Source organism: Gavialis gangeticus, unplaced genomic scaffold, assembly GCF_001723915.1.
Source record: "Gavialis gangeticus isolate Ggan-Ray unplaced genomic scaffold, GavGan_comp1, whole genome shotgun sequence".
Classification (NCBI taxonomy): Eukaryota; Metazoa; Chordata; order Crocodylia; family Gavialidae; genus Gavialis; species Gavialis gangeticus.
This window is the reverse complement of record NW_017729025.1, coordinates 99,594,500-99,610,579: the sequence shown is the minus strand read 5'-3', so window position 1 is coordinate 99,610,579 and position 16,080 is coordinate 99,594,500. Positions and strand designations below refer to the sequence as shown.

At 46.7% G+C, this 16,080-nt stretch overlaps 1 protein-coding gene across 2 annotated transcripts in view; it reads left to right on the top strand.

The window, feature by feature from the left end:
- CRY2 (cryptochrome circadian clock 2) overlaps positions 1–14,975 on the top strand; it is a 28,996-nt gene extending 14,021 nt beyond the window's left edge. Inside the window, exons 4-13 of one of the 2 annotated variants that reach the window (XR_002097727.1) lie at positions 3,249–3,433; positions 5,817–5,905; positions 7,287–7,427; positions 8,250–8,561; positions 9,402–9,553; positions 9,750–9,952; positions 10,469–10,558; positions 11,172–11,313; positions 12,168–12,349; positions 12,485–14,975. Coding sequence is in view for 1 of the 2 variants with exons in the window: in XM_019519333.1 (XP_019374878.1) it covers positions 3,249–3,433; positions 5,817–5,905; positions 7,287–7,427; positions 8,250–8,561; positions 9,402–9,553; positions 9,750–9,952; positions 10,469–10,558; positions 11,172–11,311 (1,312 nt within the window). In the remaining variant the exon portion in view is untranslated. Of the gene's footprint in view, positions 1–3,248; positions 3,434–5,816; positions 5,906–7,286; positions 7,428–8,249; positions 8,562–9,401; positions 9,554–9,749; positions 9,953–10,468; positions 10,559–11,171; positions 11,314–12,167 lie in introns of both variants that reach the window. The other variant, XM_019519333.1, reaches the window with a different exon arrangement.
- The last annotated feature ends 1,105 nt before the right edge of the window (positions 14,976–16,080 follow it).

The window sequence follows — 16,080 nt, the reverse complement described above, 5'->3', positions numbered from 1 at the left end:
TACACAGGCATATCTGGAGAACTGGAATAATCTGTCCTCTGTCCCATGGCAGCTGAACTGTACATCTCCTAATGCCCCTGTATCTAGCCCTGCAGTTACTTTTTCAGTTTTTCTTCTCTGAGCCTGAAGAAACTCAGTTAGACTTACACCGTACTAGGCTCTAGGTACACGCAAATCGTGCACAGTCCCTACCCAAAGAGTTTCTCTAGGATTTGCATCGCAACAGATGGATAAGCTGGAAAAGGAGGACTAAACAGTATAGATAAGTGAGTTGACATAAAGCAGTAGTCGGTTACCTCTGTGATCACAGGTGGTGTCAAGCTAGGGAGGAGTCTCCCATTTCCATAAAGTGGGCACAAAGCTAAGATCTTCCCACTCAAACAGCAAGTGGGAGGTTTACTATACATTACCTCTGTGGGTACTGAGATGGACAGCACAGGGCTGGCCTCATGTCATTGTGTATGTGTGTGCGCGCCACTTAAATCCAGTGCCTGCTCCAGTCAGAGTGAGCACCACATGCACTGGATCTGGCATTTGGGCAAGGGTTCTAGACTGGCTCTGCACAGGTGTGTTGTGCAGCACGAGACCAGTCTGGTATACACTGCCTGCAGTGTATGGGTTGACTTGAGACCTGGGCCAACACTGGGTACTAGAGGATGAAGCTGTGCAAGCCAGATCTTTGACACCCTGCTGTCAAGAGGTATCTGAGAAAGTGATGTCCACCATAGACATGAGCTGCTTCTGGCCACCTGTCTGGCTTGCTACTATGAATGCATTTGTTTGAACCTAGATTGCCATCCTTTGAAGTAGAGTAGCACTGCAGAGAGGAGATGAGATGATCAAAAACATTATGATAGCATCTGTTGTTCCAGGTGCTGTAAAACATCCAGGATATGGGGCAGCAAGTTCATGTAAAGGCTTCCATTTCTGAGCTGTTGACCTACTTTAGGAGCTGAGATGGCCCAGGAAGTGACTTCATTCTTGTTCAATTATTTTTAAGGTGAAGGTGGAATACAAGTCTCTTCTGCCCATCTCAAAAGCCAGAACAAATTAATGTGGGTTCAGGGGAGGCTGTCGGACCAAAGAATCTCCAAGGTCAAAATAGAGATGCATGGACAGCTATGACTGGGGGATTCCAGGGATTTGGCAGTAGCACTGGGTATTGCAGGTCCAGACAGATTGCATCAGTCAATCTATGGAGCAGATTGGACGTAGGCAGTGTGAAGAGGCAGCTGCTTTAGAGAGCCAAAATGGGATGGGGATTGTACAGTAATCTCACTGTCACTCTAGTGTGTACTACACTTGGAATCAGGCTTGTCAATAGAGCAGTAGTTATTGGAATGGTGTCATGCTACCATTCCAGCAGTGATGCATATATTCTGGGGCTCACAAAAATTGAAGGGACAGATGTGAAGGTCTTGGGTTTTCTTTTCTGCCTCCTCTCCTCAGAGTGGAATTTCAGCATGTCAGTGGCTTGGTACAAGAAGCAAGGAAAACTATTGGGGGCAAGGGTGGAGGCCTCTGTGTCCCTCCACTTATCTGGCTTTTTACCACCTGAACACAGGGTTATTTTGGTGGCTTTGCAAGTGGAGGAAACCTTACCTGTTGTAGCAATGTGTTCATGCACTGTAACTGTATGTGTCAGTGAGTTATGCCTGGAACTCACCTACCTGTTGTATTTGATAACCGCTTATCTCAGCACTTGCCCCTCTTTTTTTTCTAATGCGTATAGCTTACTGTGTAGAGAAAGGAGGAGGAGTGGTACGAGCTTTGTCCCAAATCTTACTTTTAATCTCCCTAGGTGTTCTATCGCTTTGAAACTTAAGTTTCCACCTCTCAGTATGTATGAGAGGTCAGGGGTTTGCTTTGCTTATGGCCTAGATTGGAGAAACATCTATGACACAAAGAGCAGGGTGCAACCTTCTAGTCCTGCCTTCTAGTTGTTGTGTAGAGCAGGAAAGGTAGGTCACTAAGCAGCACACGTGAGCAGCACTTTCGTGAAGGCTCCAGGCTTGCGTGGAGCTCCTCCTCTCCACACATGCAGCTGGTGGGGGAAGAGACAGCACATGGCATTTGCTGAAATACTAGGCTCCCACCCAGCCCCTTGCATAAGTTGTTGATTCAAATGGGTGGGGAGGTTGTAGCAGCCATAAATGGCTCATGCACAAGCAGCAAGCTGGCTGAGCTGCCTCAGCTTTATATAATGTTGGCAGTCTTCTTTCTGTCTGATGTCCTGTTAACTCTTCTCTTCCTGGAGCTGTGCTGAACACCATGTTGAGTAGTAATGCCTTTGTTCCCAGCCTGGAAACCATACTTTGCTAGGGTGTCTTTTCAAGACCCTTTTAGCTTTGTTTCCTAGGGCTGTGAAGTTTCACATTTTGATCCTCAGCAGGCAGAGGGAGCTTCAGAAGGTAGAGGTGGGGGGAGCTTTGGCCACCTTGCTGCCTGCTTCCCTGGTTTGTACTGAAACAGGTTAGACTACTTAATGGTAAAAACATACTGAACATAAGGCAGACCTGCTCTTGACAGAATGGGGCGGGAATATAAGGAGGGGGATTTCTCTAATCCAGGGAAGAAGGTACAAACACTGGAGGTGCAGACAGATGTAATAAATATAGCAAGTTTCAAGTATGTCAATAATTGGGATCTGGTTTACAGTTGTCCCTGGATAGAGTTGTCCGCACACACTGCTAAGGGTTCTAAGAAGACCCATTACTTTTTAGAAATGTAGGGGTGGTAGAGTACCCAGACCATTATGCTATAGCAGTGATTCTCAGCTGGGGTATCATGGTACCCTGGGATGCCTTAAGATCCATGCAGTGTTAGCACAGTTAGGAAATGAGGGTGGGCAGTCCCAGGCAGGGATTTCACTTGTGTAGTGAGGGGGATGTATATAAGCTGGGGCAGTATCATCCTGGAGTGATAGAAAGGGAGGAACAATTGCAGGCTGGGATTTCGTAGGGAGGATGAAGATGCATAGGCTAGGACTTTTCTGGGAGGCAGCGTGGCACTGCGGGTAGATTCCACCCCCCCACCCCCACAGAAACAGGTTTGGTGTGTGTTTTCAGTACCTGTATTGGGGAACAGCCTCAAACGGAGGATGGGATTGTCTGGGATTCCTCTATCCAAGGGAAAGAATATCCCAAGGGAGTAGGGGGGAAGCATTTTTAACATGCTGTCCCACAATCTTTTTGCAGGAGTAAGGCTGTTTTTTTAACTCTTCTGACTTTTTTCCCCCCTCCCCCTAGAATAATTGAGCTGAATGGCAACAAACCACCCCTCACCTACAAACGTTTCCAGGCCATCATTAGCCGCATGGAGCTTCCCAAGAAGCCAGTGAGCAGCATTACAAGCCAGCAGATGGAGAAGTGCAAAGCTGAGATCCAAGAGAATCATGATGATATGTATGGAGTCCCATCTCTGGAGGAGCTGGGTATGTGACCAGGGCTAAAGAGGGGGTAATGTCTAGTCAAATAAGCTCTTTGTGGATCTGTTTTTGCTGTCTCTAACCTTTCCAGGATGCCTTTGCTGTTCTTAGCAGGCCTGGACCATCTTCAGCCTTCAGACAGCATTTTGGATATCATTGTCTTTGAGTTTGTGAAAATGAACCACAGATGATCTATTCTAATGCTCAAGTCTACTGCAAACTGCACACTTCCCATACTTCTGAGATACCTCAGTCCTGACCTGTAGTTCTTTGCCTGTTCTTAGTTCTGGCACTCACAGCCTTTGTCGGTGTTGCACAGTCAACCAACTGCTTCTTCTGTCATTATTCTCTGATAAGACTGCATGTAACAACTGGGTGGGGAGCATATTAATATTAATGAATGCTAATCACAGGTTAATCTGTGCCAGTCAAACTGCCTTGCCTGTGAATTCCCAAATTAATAATGGTTGATCACAAAGATGAAAGATATTATTGAACCTATTTCCACTCATTTTCTGCTGCCTGATCCTGGAGGGAGAGTAAGGCTTTACTTCTAAGAGGGTGGAAGGAAGGGAGAAGATACAGTAGTTAGTTCTGTGTTTGTTGTACACCCATTGATACTGAAACAAAATGTTTGGGGAAGAAGCCAAAGCACAAGCTCTGCCACCCCACCACCCTCCCATGTGGTATCTAAACCTAAATGTAAGGGAAAGGCCGAATTATGGCTGCTATGCAGAGGATTGTCTTCATGCATGCAACACTGTTGCCATGAGCCACCAGCTGCCCAATAGTATGAAGATATTGTGGGATACTTTCCAACTGGCAGGAAGGCAAAGGCTTGATGAAAAGTTTGGTAGGTCTCAACAAAAGCTTTGGTGCATTGAAATCCGTGGTACCCCTAGCTCCCTTTAAAGCAGTATCCATCTAAACCAGTGGTTTTCAACCTGTGCTCCATGGACCCCTGGGGATCTGCAAGCTGTTTGAAGTGCCCCCTGCTGCCTATTCTGTTTATCATTGACACAGAGCTTCCCCTGGCCTAGGGCATACTATAAGGTATTGTGATAATCACTTTTCCTGGATAGTGTGAGAGAGAATAATGGTGCATATCTACCCTGCCACCTCTCAGATAACAGTTGTTTCCTGGCTCTAAATGGTTTGCTCTGTTGTAGAAGGACAAGAACAGAAATGTGGCAAGGCACCTTTGGTGCCTGCCACTTTATGGTCAGAAAACAGGCAGCAGCCAGGTGCCTGATGAGGGCAGCCAGTTTTGGACCCAGGGACATAAGCTGGGCTTCAGTTTGCTGCAGGAGGAAAGAGGTAAGGCTGAGAGGCTGCTCCAGGAATATCAGGAGGTAAGGGCAGGGGCTACGGGGTGGAGGTGACCCCTTGTCCATGCTAAGACTTAAAACTGCACCGTGCTGGGGAAGGGTGGTTTGGTGGGACTCCTACTGGCGTGGGAGCCCCCCCAGGAAATGCCAGGCCAGTTACCTCCCTGGTGAAAGGCAGGTTGGGGTATTTTATAACCCCAGGCCCACATCCCTGGTGGTGTTCTAATGAGCAGGGGGAGCCTGGGCTCATTAAGCAGCCCTGAGGCAGAGCTCAGTCCAGAGGAGGGTAAAGCCTGGGGGCGCAAGAGACCCTGAGAGGGGCAATGACTACAGTGGGCAAGTGAGTTGAGGTCCAGTGAGTAGGCGAGTGAGGAGGCCCAGTGGGGGCCTAGTGGCCCGGCAAGGGGCCAGGAGTAAAGTAGGCCAGCAGTTGTAAAATTGCTCAGTCAACGCTCAGGTGAGGGTAACAGGAGACCCAACAAACTACACCAGGCCTGACTGAGGTGTGAAGAGCTAAGCCAAAAGCCAGGTGAAGCCAGGTGGTATGAGTGTGGCCCAGGAGAGAGGGCAGCATGAAAGAGGCTGGGTGAGAGCCAGTGGAGTGAGTGGGACCCCGGTGAGAGGGGACGTGGTGTGTGAGTGGCCCGCCGGGGCTGTAGGGTGGAGCTACAACTGTGTGCTCAGTTTGCTTCAGCCATAAGCCAGAGAGTAACACAGAGCAACATCTGCAGGGCATGGGACCCGTAGAGGGGAAGCTGAAGCAGGTATTAAGACCCTTGTCAGCAGGGTACATGATGGGTAGCCTCCCGCCTTAGTAGCAACTCTCATATATTTCCATCAAAGCGTGGTGGGATAGTGAAGCGGGTGGTTACCCCACGAGCAGGGCAGCTGGTGGAGACCTGACAAGGAGGCCACCCTGTTACAAGCAACAGTAAAACAAATATTCCAAGATCAAAAATGAGCTGCTTATTTAGCTTGCTTGTATTACTACAAGAATTGGAGCCCAGCCAGGCCATTTACCTTGTGTTGGCTTTAGACCTTACCAGCTTTGCTCTTCACAGGTTTTCCCACAGATGGTCTTGCTGCAGCAGTTTGGCAAGGAGGGGAAATGGAGGCCTTGGCACGGCTGGATAAGCATTTGGAAAGAAAGGTAACCCTGTTTCACCTGGTAGCACTTCCTGTGTGCTGAACCCTTAGCTAGGAAATATTAACACTAGCTGTCACTTCCGCCACTTGCTAAGCAGAGACAGCTCTCCGTATTGCAGAGACATGAGCAGAGATGAGATTTGTCTCTATAACCTGGGCTGTGTTTGGCATAGAGATTGTGGCATTGCCACTCCTAGCCTTCAAAAGACCCAGTGGGGATGGAGGTTCTCTGATACTCATACATCTAATGGTGGAATTTGTTTGAAAGAGTTGCCAATGATGCAGCTCCCTTTGGGTCTGAAGGGTGTGGAGTCACCCTCCCTTTGGAATAACATGGACTACAAGCCTCCCATAAAAGTGTAGTTCCTTCTACAGGTGACTTTCATCTCCTTAGTCTTCATTTTGAGACCTATTTATGCAGGTCCAGGTGTAATAACAGGACAAGGGCAAACAGACTGACACTTCCACACTGCACAGGTGAGGACTCTTAATACAACATGCCATATTACTTAGTATTGGTTGGGCCAGTCACTGTAATACCTAGATACATTCTTATAACTGTGTCTTTATTAGTACGCACAGAGTAAATACACTGAAAGAGAGCAGTAGAAATCTTGGGTGTTACAACAATAGAAGGTAAACTGTTCAGACAAGACACTGTTTTTAAAGCTTTTTCTTGTGGCAGTTATGCAGCTGATAGCTCGTCCTGTGTTAGGGGACAATAATACTTCAGAGCTTCTTGCTGAGCATTACACTGAATCTCTGCTCTATCATAACAAGTTGTCATGCTCTGTAATTATTAGGTACATCCAGAATGGAAGACATCAGGGGGATGGTTAAGACCCTTTATCATGTAGACCAGGGTTGGGCGAAATGCAGCCTGTGGGCCGGATGCAGCCCACCAGGCCATTCTGTCCGGCCCACAGGACCCCTAAAAAATTTAGAAAATTAATATTTATCTGCCTTGGGCTGCCTGACATGCGGCTCTCGATGGCTTGTCAAAACTCAGTAAGCAGCCCTCTGCCCAAAATAATTGCCTGGCCCTGATATAGACATACCCCACATACCAGGGTGTACCATTGGGAGGCCATAGGCCCATTCCCACACTACAGACATGAACTAATATCCCCCTCCCAGGCCACAATGACTGGACTGAATCCCCTCTGAATGATTCACGTGCCTCTTACTGAAGTAAGACTTGAAGTTGCCACTTTGTCCATCTGTTGGAGATGTCCCAAGCCAATTCCATAGGGGTGGTGTAAAAGACCCGTTGATCAACTAACAAATCCACTATAGATAGTTAATGGCAGGCCTCTGGACCCTTGAAGTACTGCATTTCTCAAACCCACTCTCTTTTGTTTGCTTCTTCCTCCACATGCTCTCAGGCTTGGGTTGCAAATTATGAAAGGCCAAGGATGAATGCCAACTCGCTGCTGGCCAGCCCAACAGGGCTCAGTCCCTATTTACGCTTCGGTTGCTTGTCCTGCCGCCTGTTCTACTACCGTCTCTGGGAGCTATATAAGAAGGTGAGAAAAAGGGAACGTGTAATCATAATTAGGTTTTAAGAAGAGCTAATCAGATTCTCAAGGCTGGGCCCTCAAGTTGTAAGATCTAGGGTTATCTGAAACAACAGTCTTTGTCATCTGGATGAGTCACTTCCAGTAATGTATCAGGCAAATTGTTTCTCACCTTGGAAATGGGGATGTTGGTAAAGAGCTACTCGGAGAACATCTCAGCCCTTCCAGCTGTGGTTAGCTGACCTTGTCCCTGAATGGAAACTGTTTGTACAGGTTTCCCTTGCTTTATGCTATTCATGTGTTCCTGGAAAACGGTGCATAACTGGAATTTGCATAAAGGGAATCCACTTTACAGTGTAACAAATAGGGATATGTTCCAAGACCTTGACTGTACTGACCCCCAGACCCATTTCTACTACTTTTACAAGACAATTTGCATACTCGCCAATAGCAGACAGTACGCACAAGCACAGGGCACTATCGCGATGGGGATGGCAACTACAGAAACATGTCACAGACGAGCACAGATCCACACAGGAGACTATATTTTGGTGCACGTCACTCCCACAATGCACCGCACAAAGCAGCTGACTGCAGGCTTCCATCATGCCAACCACATAAGAGTGAATTTACCTTGCATATAACATTTTTGGTATAAAAAGAGTCTTCACATAAGAGCAAATTCGCACATACAGAACCCGCATAAAGTGAGGGAAACCTGTATAAATGTGTAGGTGGGCTTGAGGTCAGCTGCTCAAGTGCAAGAGCTGGGTAAAGGCTAATTTTGATCCTTATGCATCTTCCCTTTGTCTTGTCACTCCTCTTCCACAGGTGAAGCGAAATAGCACCCCACCTCTCTCACTATACGGACAGCTGCTTTGGCGTGAATTTTTCTATACAGCAGCCACCAACAACCCCAAATTTGACCGTATGGAAGGAAACCCAATCTGCATCCAGATCCCCTGGGACAGGAATCCTGAAGCCTTGGCAAAGTGGGCCGAGGGCAAGACAGGCTTTCCCTGGATTGACGCTATCATGACACAACTGCGGCAAGAAGGTTGGATCCACCACCTAGCCAGGCACGCTGTGGCCTGCTTCCTGACCCGGGGTGACCTCTGGATCAGCTGGGAGTGCGGAGTAAGGGTGAGTGTGGAATTTCCAGAGGCAGAAAGCCAACCATTTAGTGCAGAGTCCGCCTGGCATGTTCTTCAAGGGTGACAATACAGCTGTGGCTTTCATTTGTTGTGCAAAGTAGTATAGAAAGGGGGATTTTCTTCCAGGCTCTCATCTGCCTGTCTTTTGCTACTTTCTGTGGGGTTTTGAAAGTGGTAGAACTCATTGGTAGATGCCAAAGTGCTTCCAAGTCCATCTTTTTTGTATGCATTTCATTGCTTTTGACATAGCAGGACCTTCCTTTTCATTATGCAGTTTACTTCCACAGTAGTCAAGGAAAACTTCCTAACTGTGAAAAATTAATCTACATAGTGTCCCAAGGAGAAGTAAAAGACTCGTATTTTGGGATACTTTAAAAAATAATGATTTGATAAGAGGCTTAGTGGCTTATTACTGAAACCCTGCTTCTTCTCAGAGTAAGGGGATAACCATATGTGACTTTTTTGCACTTCTCTGCTTGTCCTGATGTTTAGAAGTATCCTTCTTCCCAGGGTCAGTGCTTCATACTTGCATTACACCTCCACATTTTAAGGTCACTGTTGGAATCTCTCTGTAAAACTGAACAGCGGCAGAGTCCAAAGTCATGGCCATTAATAGCATAACCAGATCCTGTGTTCCATTAGAAATGACTGAAAAGGTACAGAAACACAACCAGCCAGATGGTTTGAGCCAGTGGGCTGCAGTTCTGCTCCTGTTTCAGTTACTGGGAAGTGTTTTCTTACAACTCGGTGCTCAGTATGTAAAATGTCCCCTGCAGTTAAGGACCCTCCAAGGGTAGGACCTTACTGTCTTCCCCTCCTGTTGCTGCAGGTGTTTGATGAGCTGCTTCTGGATGCGGATTTCAGTGTAAACGCAGGCAGCTGGATGTGGCTTTCGTGCAGTGCTTTCTTTCAACAGTTCTTCCACTGCTACTGCCCTGTGGGATTTGGCCGTCGCACAGATCCCAGTGGTGACTACGTTAGGTGAGTGACACAGATGAGTTCTTCCCCCATACGTGCAGTCTAGTATGCCAGTGATACAGCTGCATAAACTGTCTGCCTGGGTGGCTGGGGTAATGTGGCAGCTGTCTGACTGGTTGCTTACCCTTTGCTTTGCAAATACCATGCTGCTGCACTTCGAGTAAAATAATGTAAGTGCCTCTCTTTATTTGGGCTGCAGGCGATATCTGCCCAAGCTAAAAGGCTTTCCCTCGCGATATATCTATGAGCCCTGGAATGCCCCAGAGTCAGTGCAGAAGGCAGCCAAGTGCATCATTGGGGTGGACTACCCCAAACCCATGGTGAACCATGCTGAGACCAGCCGGCTAAACATTGAGCGCATGAAACAGATATACCAGCAGCTGTCACGCTACAGGGGGCTCTGTAAGTACCAGTAGCTGTGAGAGATTCTCTCCATAGTACAGTCTACCCCAGTATCTGCTGAAGGAGATAGTGTGCTACTGTGTGGTTTACAAGTAACAAACCCGTGCTCCTGACTAGCCTTTGCAGGAGGTAATGGTCTCTGCCAAAAATTACCTAAAGGAGCATGCTTTACTTAGGATGGCAGTTAAGACCAAGTGTGTCTGTGGCTTTTAGGAGTTGTTCTCAGAAGACTGAAGTTGGACACAATCCTTCTAATGACTGGAATCCCTGCGCCATTGTTGGTCAGTTCTTAACCGTACAAGCCTAGGCACAAAGCTCCACTGAGAGTGCTTATAGATTAAGAAAGCCATGTGTTGCATCCCTGGCAAGAACTGAGCTCTGAATCCAACCTGCCTTTTACAGATAGAAATGCTCCAGGTGGTGATCACACCAGGGCATTCCAAGCTCCTAACGAAAAGAAAGTACATGTTCCTTACTCAGAAATGTATTTGTAGTTCTCTTCCTTCTCTTTCCTAGGTTTATTGGCATCAGTCCCTTCCTGTGCAGAAGATCTCAGTGGCCCAGTCACAGATCCAGCTTCAGTTCAGGGCTGCAGCACCAGTACAGGTGAACAGGAGCTTTTTGTAAAATACCTGAATATGTTAATAGGTACTTGGAGCCCATAGGCTAATTCAGCAAGAGAAAAGGGAGTATTGGGGGGGGGGGGGGGGGGGGGGGGGGGGGGGGGGGGGGGGGGGGGGGGGGGGGGGGGGGGGGGGGGGGGGGGGGGGGGGGGGGCGGGAAATAAAGATCTATTTCACCTCCCTTTTAGGCTTGCTTGGGACTTGCCAAGAGATCCTTTCCTAAAAACGCGCACAGAACTCAGGGTTACTGAAGTGAGTCAGTGACTGCCCTCTTGGCATCATGTATCCCAGCTCCATGGAGACTGCCTAGGTATAGGTCATGTTAGAAAGAGATTTGTAGGGGAAGACCAAAATAACTGTATATAAGATTGCTGTTTACTAAAACAGAAAGACTCCAGGGTTTGTCCTAGGCTGGAAGTCACCCTGTCTGAGACTTCTCAAAAATGTGGGAAAATTGTGGCTGCATTTCCCCTGGCTTTGGCTTCATGCACTTTCTTTTTTCCCTGCTGTTTGATGTGCCAAATGCCTCAAGTGTCAGGATGAAAATTCTCAGGGTCAAAAGAGATGTTGCAGTGATACTTCTCTCCCCCTTGCAGCATTGAAGCCTTCACAGTCTGGCCAGGCCTCTCCAAAGCGCAAGCATGAGGGATTAGAGGAGATGTGCACAGAGGATCTGTATAAACGAGCCAAAGTGACAGGTCTGCATGGTCCAGAGATTCCCAGCCAGAGCTTGTGAATGTGAGTAACCTGTAATTCTGCCCTAAGGCTATTGTGGGGCTGTGGCTTGCCTCATGTTTGTTTTTTGACAGCTAGTGATGCCCAGCTCGAATTGCTGTCAGTAGTTTTAGAAAATAAAATTAATTGACTTGCCTTAAAACTGCTTTACTCTGCAGTTAAGGCTGTAATTTACCCTCTAGTGTCTCTTGCCTCATAATTTCACTATTGTTTGCCAAGTATTAATTGACCAACAGAGAGCAGCAGCTTATCATTTTGGTAACCACGGACTGCTTTTTACCCTTAGACCCATCCTATAAGGGATTCCTCCTTCCCACACCTATCAGCTGCCTCACAGAACTTCAGATTCTGCACCCTAATCATATTTTGCCCCACACAACAGTGGTACAAACTGGGATGGAGAAAAGACATCTTTACCAGGATGCCTGAAATGCTCTAGATCAGGGGTTTTCAACCTTTTTAGCAAATGTACCCCTTCTGGTGGCAATGAGGGGGGAGGGGTTGGGGCTTGCATGCAGTGGGCACTACTGCTGCCACCCTGTGCTGTCGCTGCACCCCACTTTCCCATGGCTAGTCACACATGTGGCTCCGCAGGCTGCTGATGGGCCTTGTGCCCAGCCAGTCGTGTGCCATCCATCAGCAGCGACCAGCTGTGGGACCAGCCTTGGAAAAGTGGTGCGCGTCGGTGGGCAGCAGTGACATACCACTCTGTGACCTTTCCAAGTACCCCTAGGGGTACATGTAGCTCCAGTTGACAAACCCTGCTCTAGATGCTCCCACTAGGAGGAACTGGCTGTGTTTTGTTCTAGCTCTGCAAAGGGTACTGAGACAAACTCTCTTTTCCCATTTTCCTGCAGCCAGAGATGAGAGATTCACAAGGAAAGAGTCGGAGTGCTGGAGTGGTCACACCACAGTAGTAAAGGGCTGCTGCTGCAAAAGGGATCAGAACATGTGATCAGCAGCTGAAAATGTTGGGTGTCTGTGTGAATGTGTAACTCCAATGGTTGCCACACTGGGTCATTGCATCATTTTTGCTTGGGTATGTTTTGACTCATTGACATATAAAAGCCCCAGGAACCAAACCTATCCCTTCTGAGGCAAACCCGGAGTTGAGGAGACAAGAGGTTTTTTTTCTGTTGACTTGTTCACTCCCAGGTGTATCTTTTCTTCCTAGGTGTCAATCAGTGCATGAAACTTAATGCCTACCTGAAGTGAGCAGCATTTGTGTATCTCAAAAGAAATACCCTTCCTCACTCTTAAATGGCAGTCAATGAGATTAAACTGCAGCCTGCATTTGGATAACATTCTGTGGTGTGCAAGGTATTGAATACTTTAGTGGCTTCCCAGATGGTGTGGTTTCAAGCACTTCAGCCCCAAAGCATATTAGAATGCCTGCCTATGCCTGTCAGCACAGTGGGAATTAATGCAGGAATTGTAAGGTGGGCAAGGAACTGTCTGTTGAGGATATGGCAACAGGTAGTGTTGAAAGGGGGAACTGCTGGGCTGGAAGAAGGTTACTACTGGAGTCTTTCAAGCATTGGTTTTAGGACTAATCTTACCAAAGCTTCTGCTGCTTGTTTATTTAATATTCTCATCTCATGACTTCGGCACAAAATGTAAGAAGAATATGCTGACAAGTTTTGGATGACCACAAGAGGCGTTTTTATCATGGAGGAAGATCAGGATAATGTTCATGAAGAATTGCATGAACTTGAGCACTGGAGTAATTGAAATGAGATGAAACAGTGCAAAGTGGTTATGCATTGTTGGAGATTAATTATCAGAGTTGCTTCAAGCAGCTAGAACCTCGTCAGTTGGAACAACTAAAAAGCAGAAAGATTTGGATGTGCTGGTCAGTCACAGGATGACTACAAACTTCTATTGTGATAGTCACAGGAAAGAAAAATGCCATCTTGGATTGTATCTGGAGAGAGATTGTCAGTAGAGAGTATTTTATGCCATTGTATAAGACCCTGGTAAGTCTTTATCTGGAATTGTATGCAATTTTGGTCACTTTGATTCCAGAAAAAAATGCAAGTTGGAACATGAGAAGAGTTAATTAGATAAGTAGAGGAATGGAGAGCCTTCTTACAAAAGAAGGCTGAAAGAGCTTGGCTTGTTTAGCCTAGCTAAATGAAGGCTGAAAAAAGATACAATCTCTCCCTACGTTACTCAAGAATGCAAATAGTCTTCATTCTTGGATGAAGACTAAACCAGCAAATGCTTAGCATGACCCTGAACATTCTCCAAAAGGGACATGGCACCATTTCCCAGGCTGGACAGGTCTTGGAGGTCACTGTGAAAGGAAGCTCCTAGAGATGGGGAAGGAAGATTTCTTTTGAGAATAAGCCTATGACTGGATCATGCATGAAGATTTCTTTGAAACTTGCTGCTCCAATAACAGAAAAAGCTACACCTGGTATGGAGAACAGTCCTAGCCCTACCAGGGTCTGGACTCTGTCTCTCCTGTACTAATTTTCCTGAGAGGAAATCCTTTTAAACAGAAAACGATCAGTGTCCTGTGTGGAGTCTGTGCAGCATCTGCTGTGGAGTGAATGTGCTACTGGGATAAGGCTGGGCTATGGGGCAACTCCCATAAGCAAGTCTTCCTTGGGCTCCGTAGCCCATTTCATGTGGATGTCCATCTCCTGTAGGTTGCGGTGTTTTTGCATTTGTGGTTTGGGTTTCTATACTAACCCTCAGGATCCCATACCTTGCACAGTACCCCTGCCTCTTGTACCTAAACCAGTGCTTTGTATACTGACCACACAACTTTGTAACTTATAAGCTGTCACTCATATACTTTCCCTGGCCTTGTTCAGTCTCTGTTGTGCGTTGTTTCAATGTGGTGCTGGCACAGGGTTTCTGTTTGCACAACCCCAGATGATGTGGGGAGGGTGGTTGTAGAAGAGCCTCTGTTTCTTAGCCTTCACCAGGGATTGTGTCCTATGGGCTGGTCTCTTAAAATGAGATGCTGTTAGCACTATTTTCATAAACTGTCTGAAATGACTCACTCCTACTTGACACAGATACAGTCCCTAAATGAAAATAACTGCTTAGGTTCATATACTGCCCAACGTTAATAGCCTGCTCCTTTCCTGTAGAGAGCAGACTAGTTTCCCACCTGGGATGAAATATTTACATTATGTATTGGGGCCTTCACTTTGAACTCATAAATGAACTTGGGACTATAAATGGAAACTGACTCAAAGATATCTGAAAGGATGAGTGGAGAAGTTGGGGCAGCTGTATTGTGTCCAAGAGCAGTGTTATTAAAGAGCAGCTAAATAACCTTTCCATCCCACTAATAACATTAGGACACTGACCCTAGTCTTCTTTTCCCAAAGGAATCCATTGGCCAGACTTCCTAAGGAAACAAGTGAGTTTCTCCTGGCCTCAGTTTGATATTTCCAGCTCCTCTTTAGAGGGGCTTGTGTTTTGTCCCCCATAGTCCTTACCCAGCAGGCCCCCACTTTCTGATGGCAGAAGGTTGCAGGGAAAGGAGATTCTCTCTGTCCCATGCTGCAGGGGGGAAAAGGGGAAAATTGCACTTTGTATCTTTATAGAATTCAAAAACTGTGAGTTTTGTCATTTGGAAGGTTTCATGCTTACACAACAGTTTGTAAATATGACACACTTTTTTTATAAATGTCTTTAACCCACTATGTGTTGTGTTTCAACTAATTTTGTTTGGTTGCCATGGCACAAGAGCCAGATATAGCTTGGAAATTTGCAGGACAAAGGCAGAAAGTCTCCAAGAGGCCTGTTGGAGAGCTTTATGGATGTGTGGAGGGAAACGGGCACTTCTGCTCTTTCATCCCTGCTATTTGTATTCTGGTGGCAAAATCACCCGCAGTGTGCTAGGTGCCATGTACAAGACGTTTCCTTTCTTGAACAGCTCTCAGTATGAGGAAAAGAATTGTGATGGAAGAAGGAAGTAAATTATACAGTTTATTTTTGGTTTTGACATAGGAGGGTGGCTTTGCAGGCTATCTTACAGATGGAGTTCCATGTGGAGAGCAACACGGGAAGAGTGAAGAAGTTAGGCTGTTCCCACAATTAAGACAGCCAGCCATCACTGGCAATAAAACCAAAGGATAGAAAAATAGTGGAGCACAGCTATGAACACTGAGAGTGAGGATATTGCTGAGTTAGTTGTGGGTGGGAAAACTTTCCATCTTGAATGTGATGGAGGAAGTGGTAAAATCTAACTGGTCTGGATGCAAGGGACAAAAGAGTGGGATTACATATAAAGATAATATAGCCAGCCTGTGTTGGAGATGGAAGATGGGGTGATGTCAGTGATTGAAGTTGCCCTGTGACTGCCTCTGCTAAGCCATGAAACAAGGGTGAGTACACAAGCGACAGTCTTAGCCCTCTGCAAGATGTTAAAGTAAAGGCACATGGCAGGAAACATGGTTGTGGGGGTCTCGCATCAGATCTCATCACGCCATATTGCCAATTAAGGGGGAGCCCCGGTCAGCTGTGTGGCATTCCTAGCCTCTGGAGAACATGGGAGATTCGAAAGGGTCCAGAGGCTGGATACTACCACATTCAATGAAACGTGTGATAGGAGCCAGCTGGATTCTCATAAAGTTATTACACATTTTATATAATAACGTTGGCTTATTCCTTGTTTTATCACACCATTTACTGTATGAATGTGTGACCAGGTCACTAAAGACATGATTAGCCAGTGAATCACGTCTTAAGTGTAATGTCCGTCAGGCGCCTTGGAGACTAGTAAGGTGAGGGAGTAGCCCTAAGAAA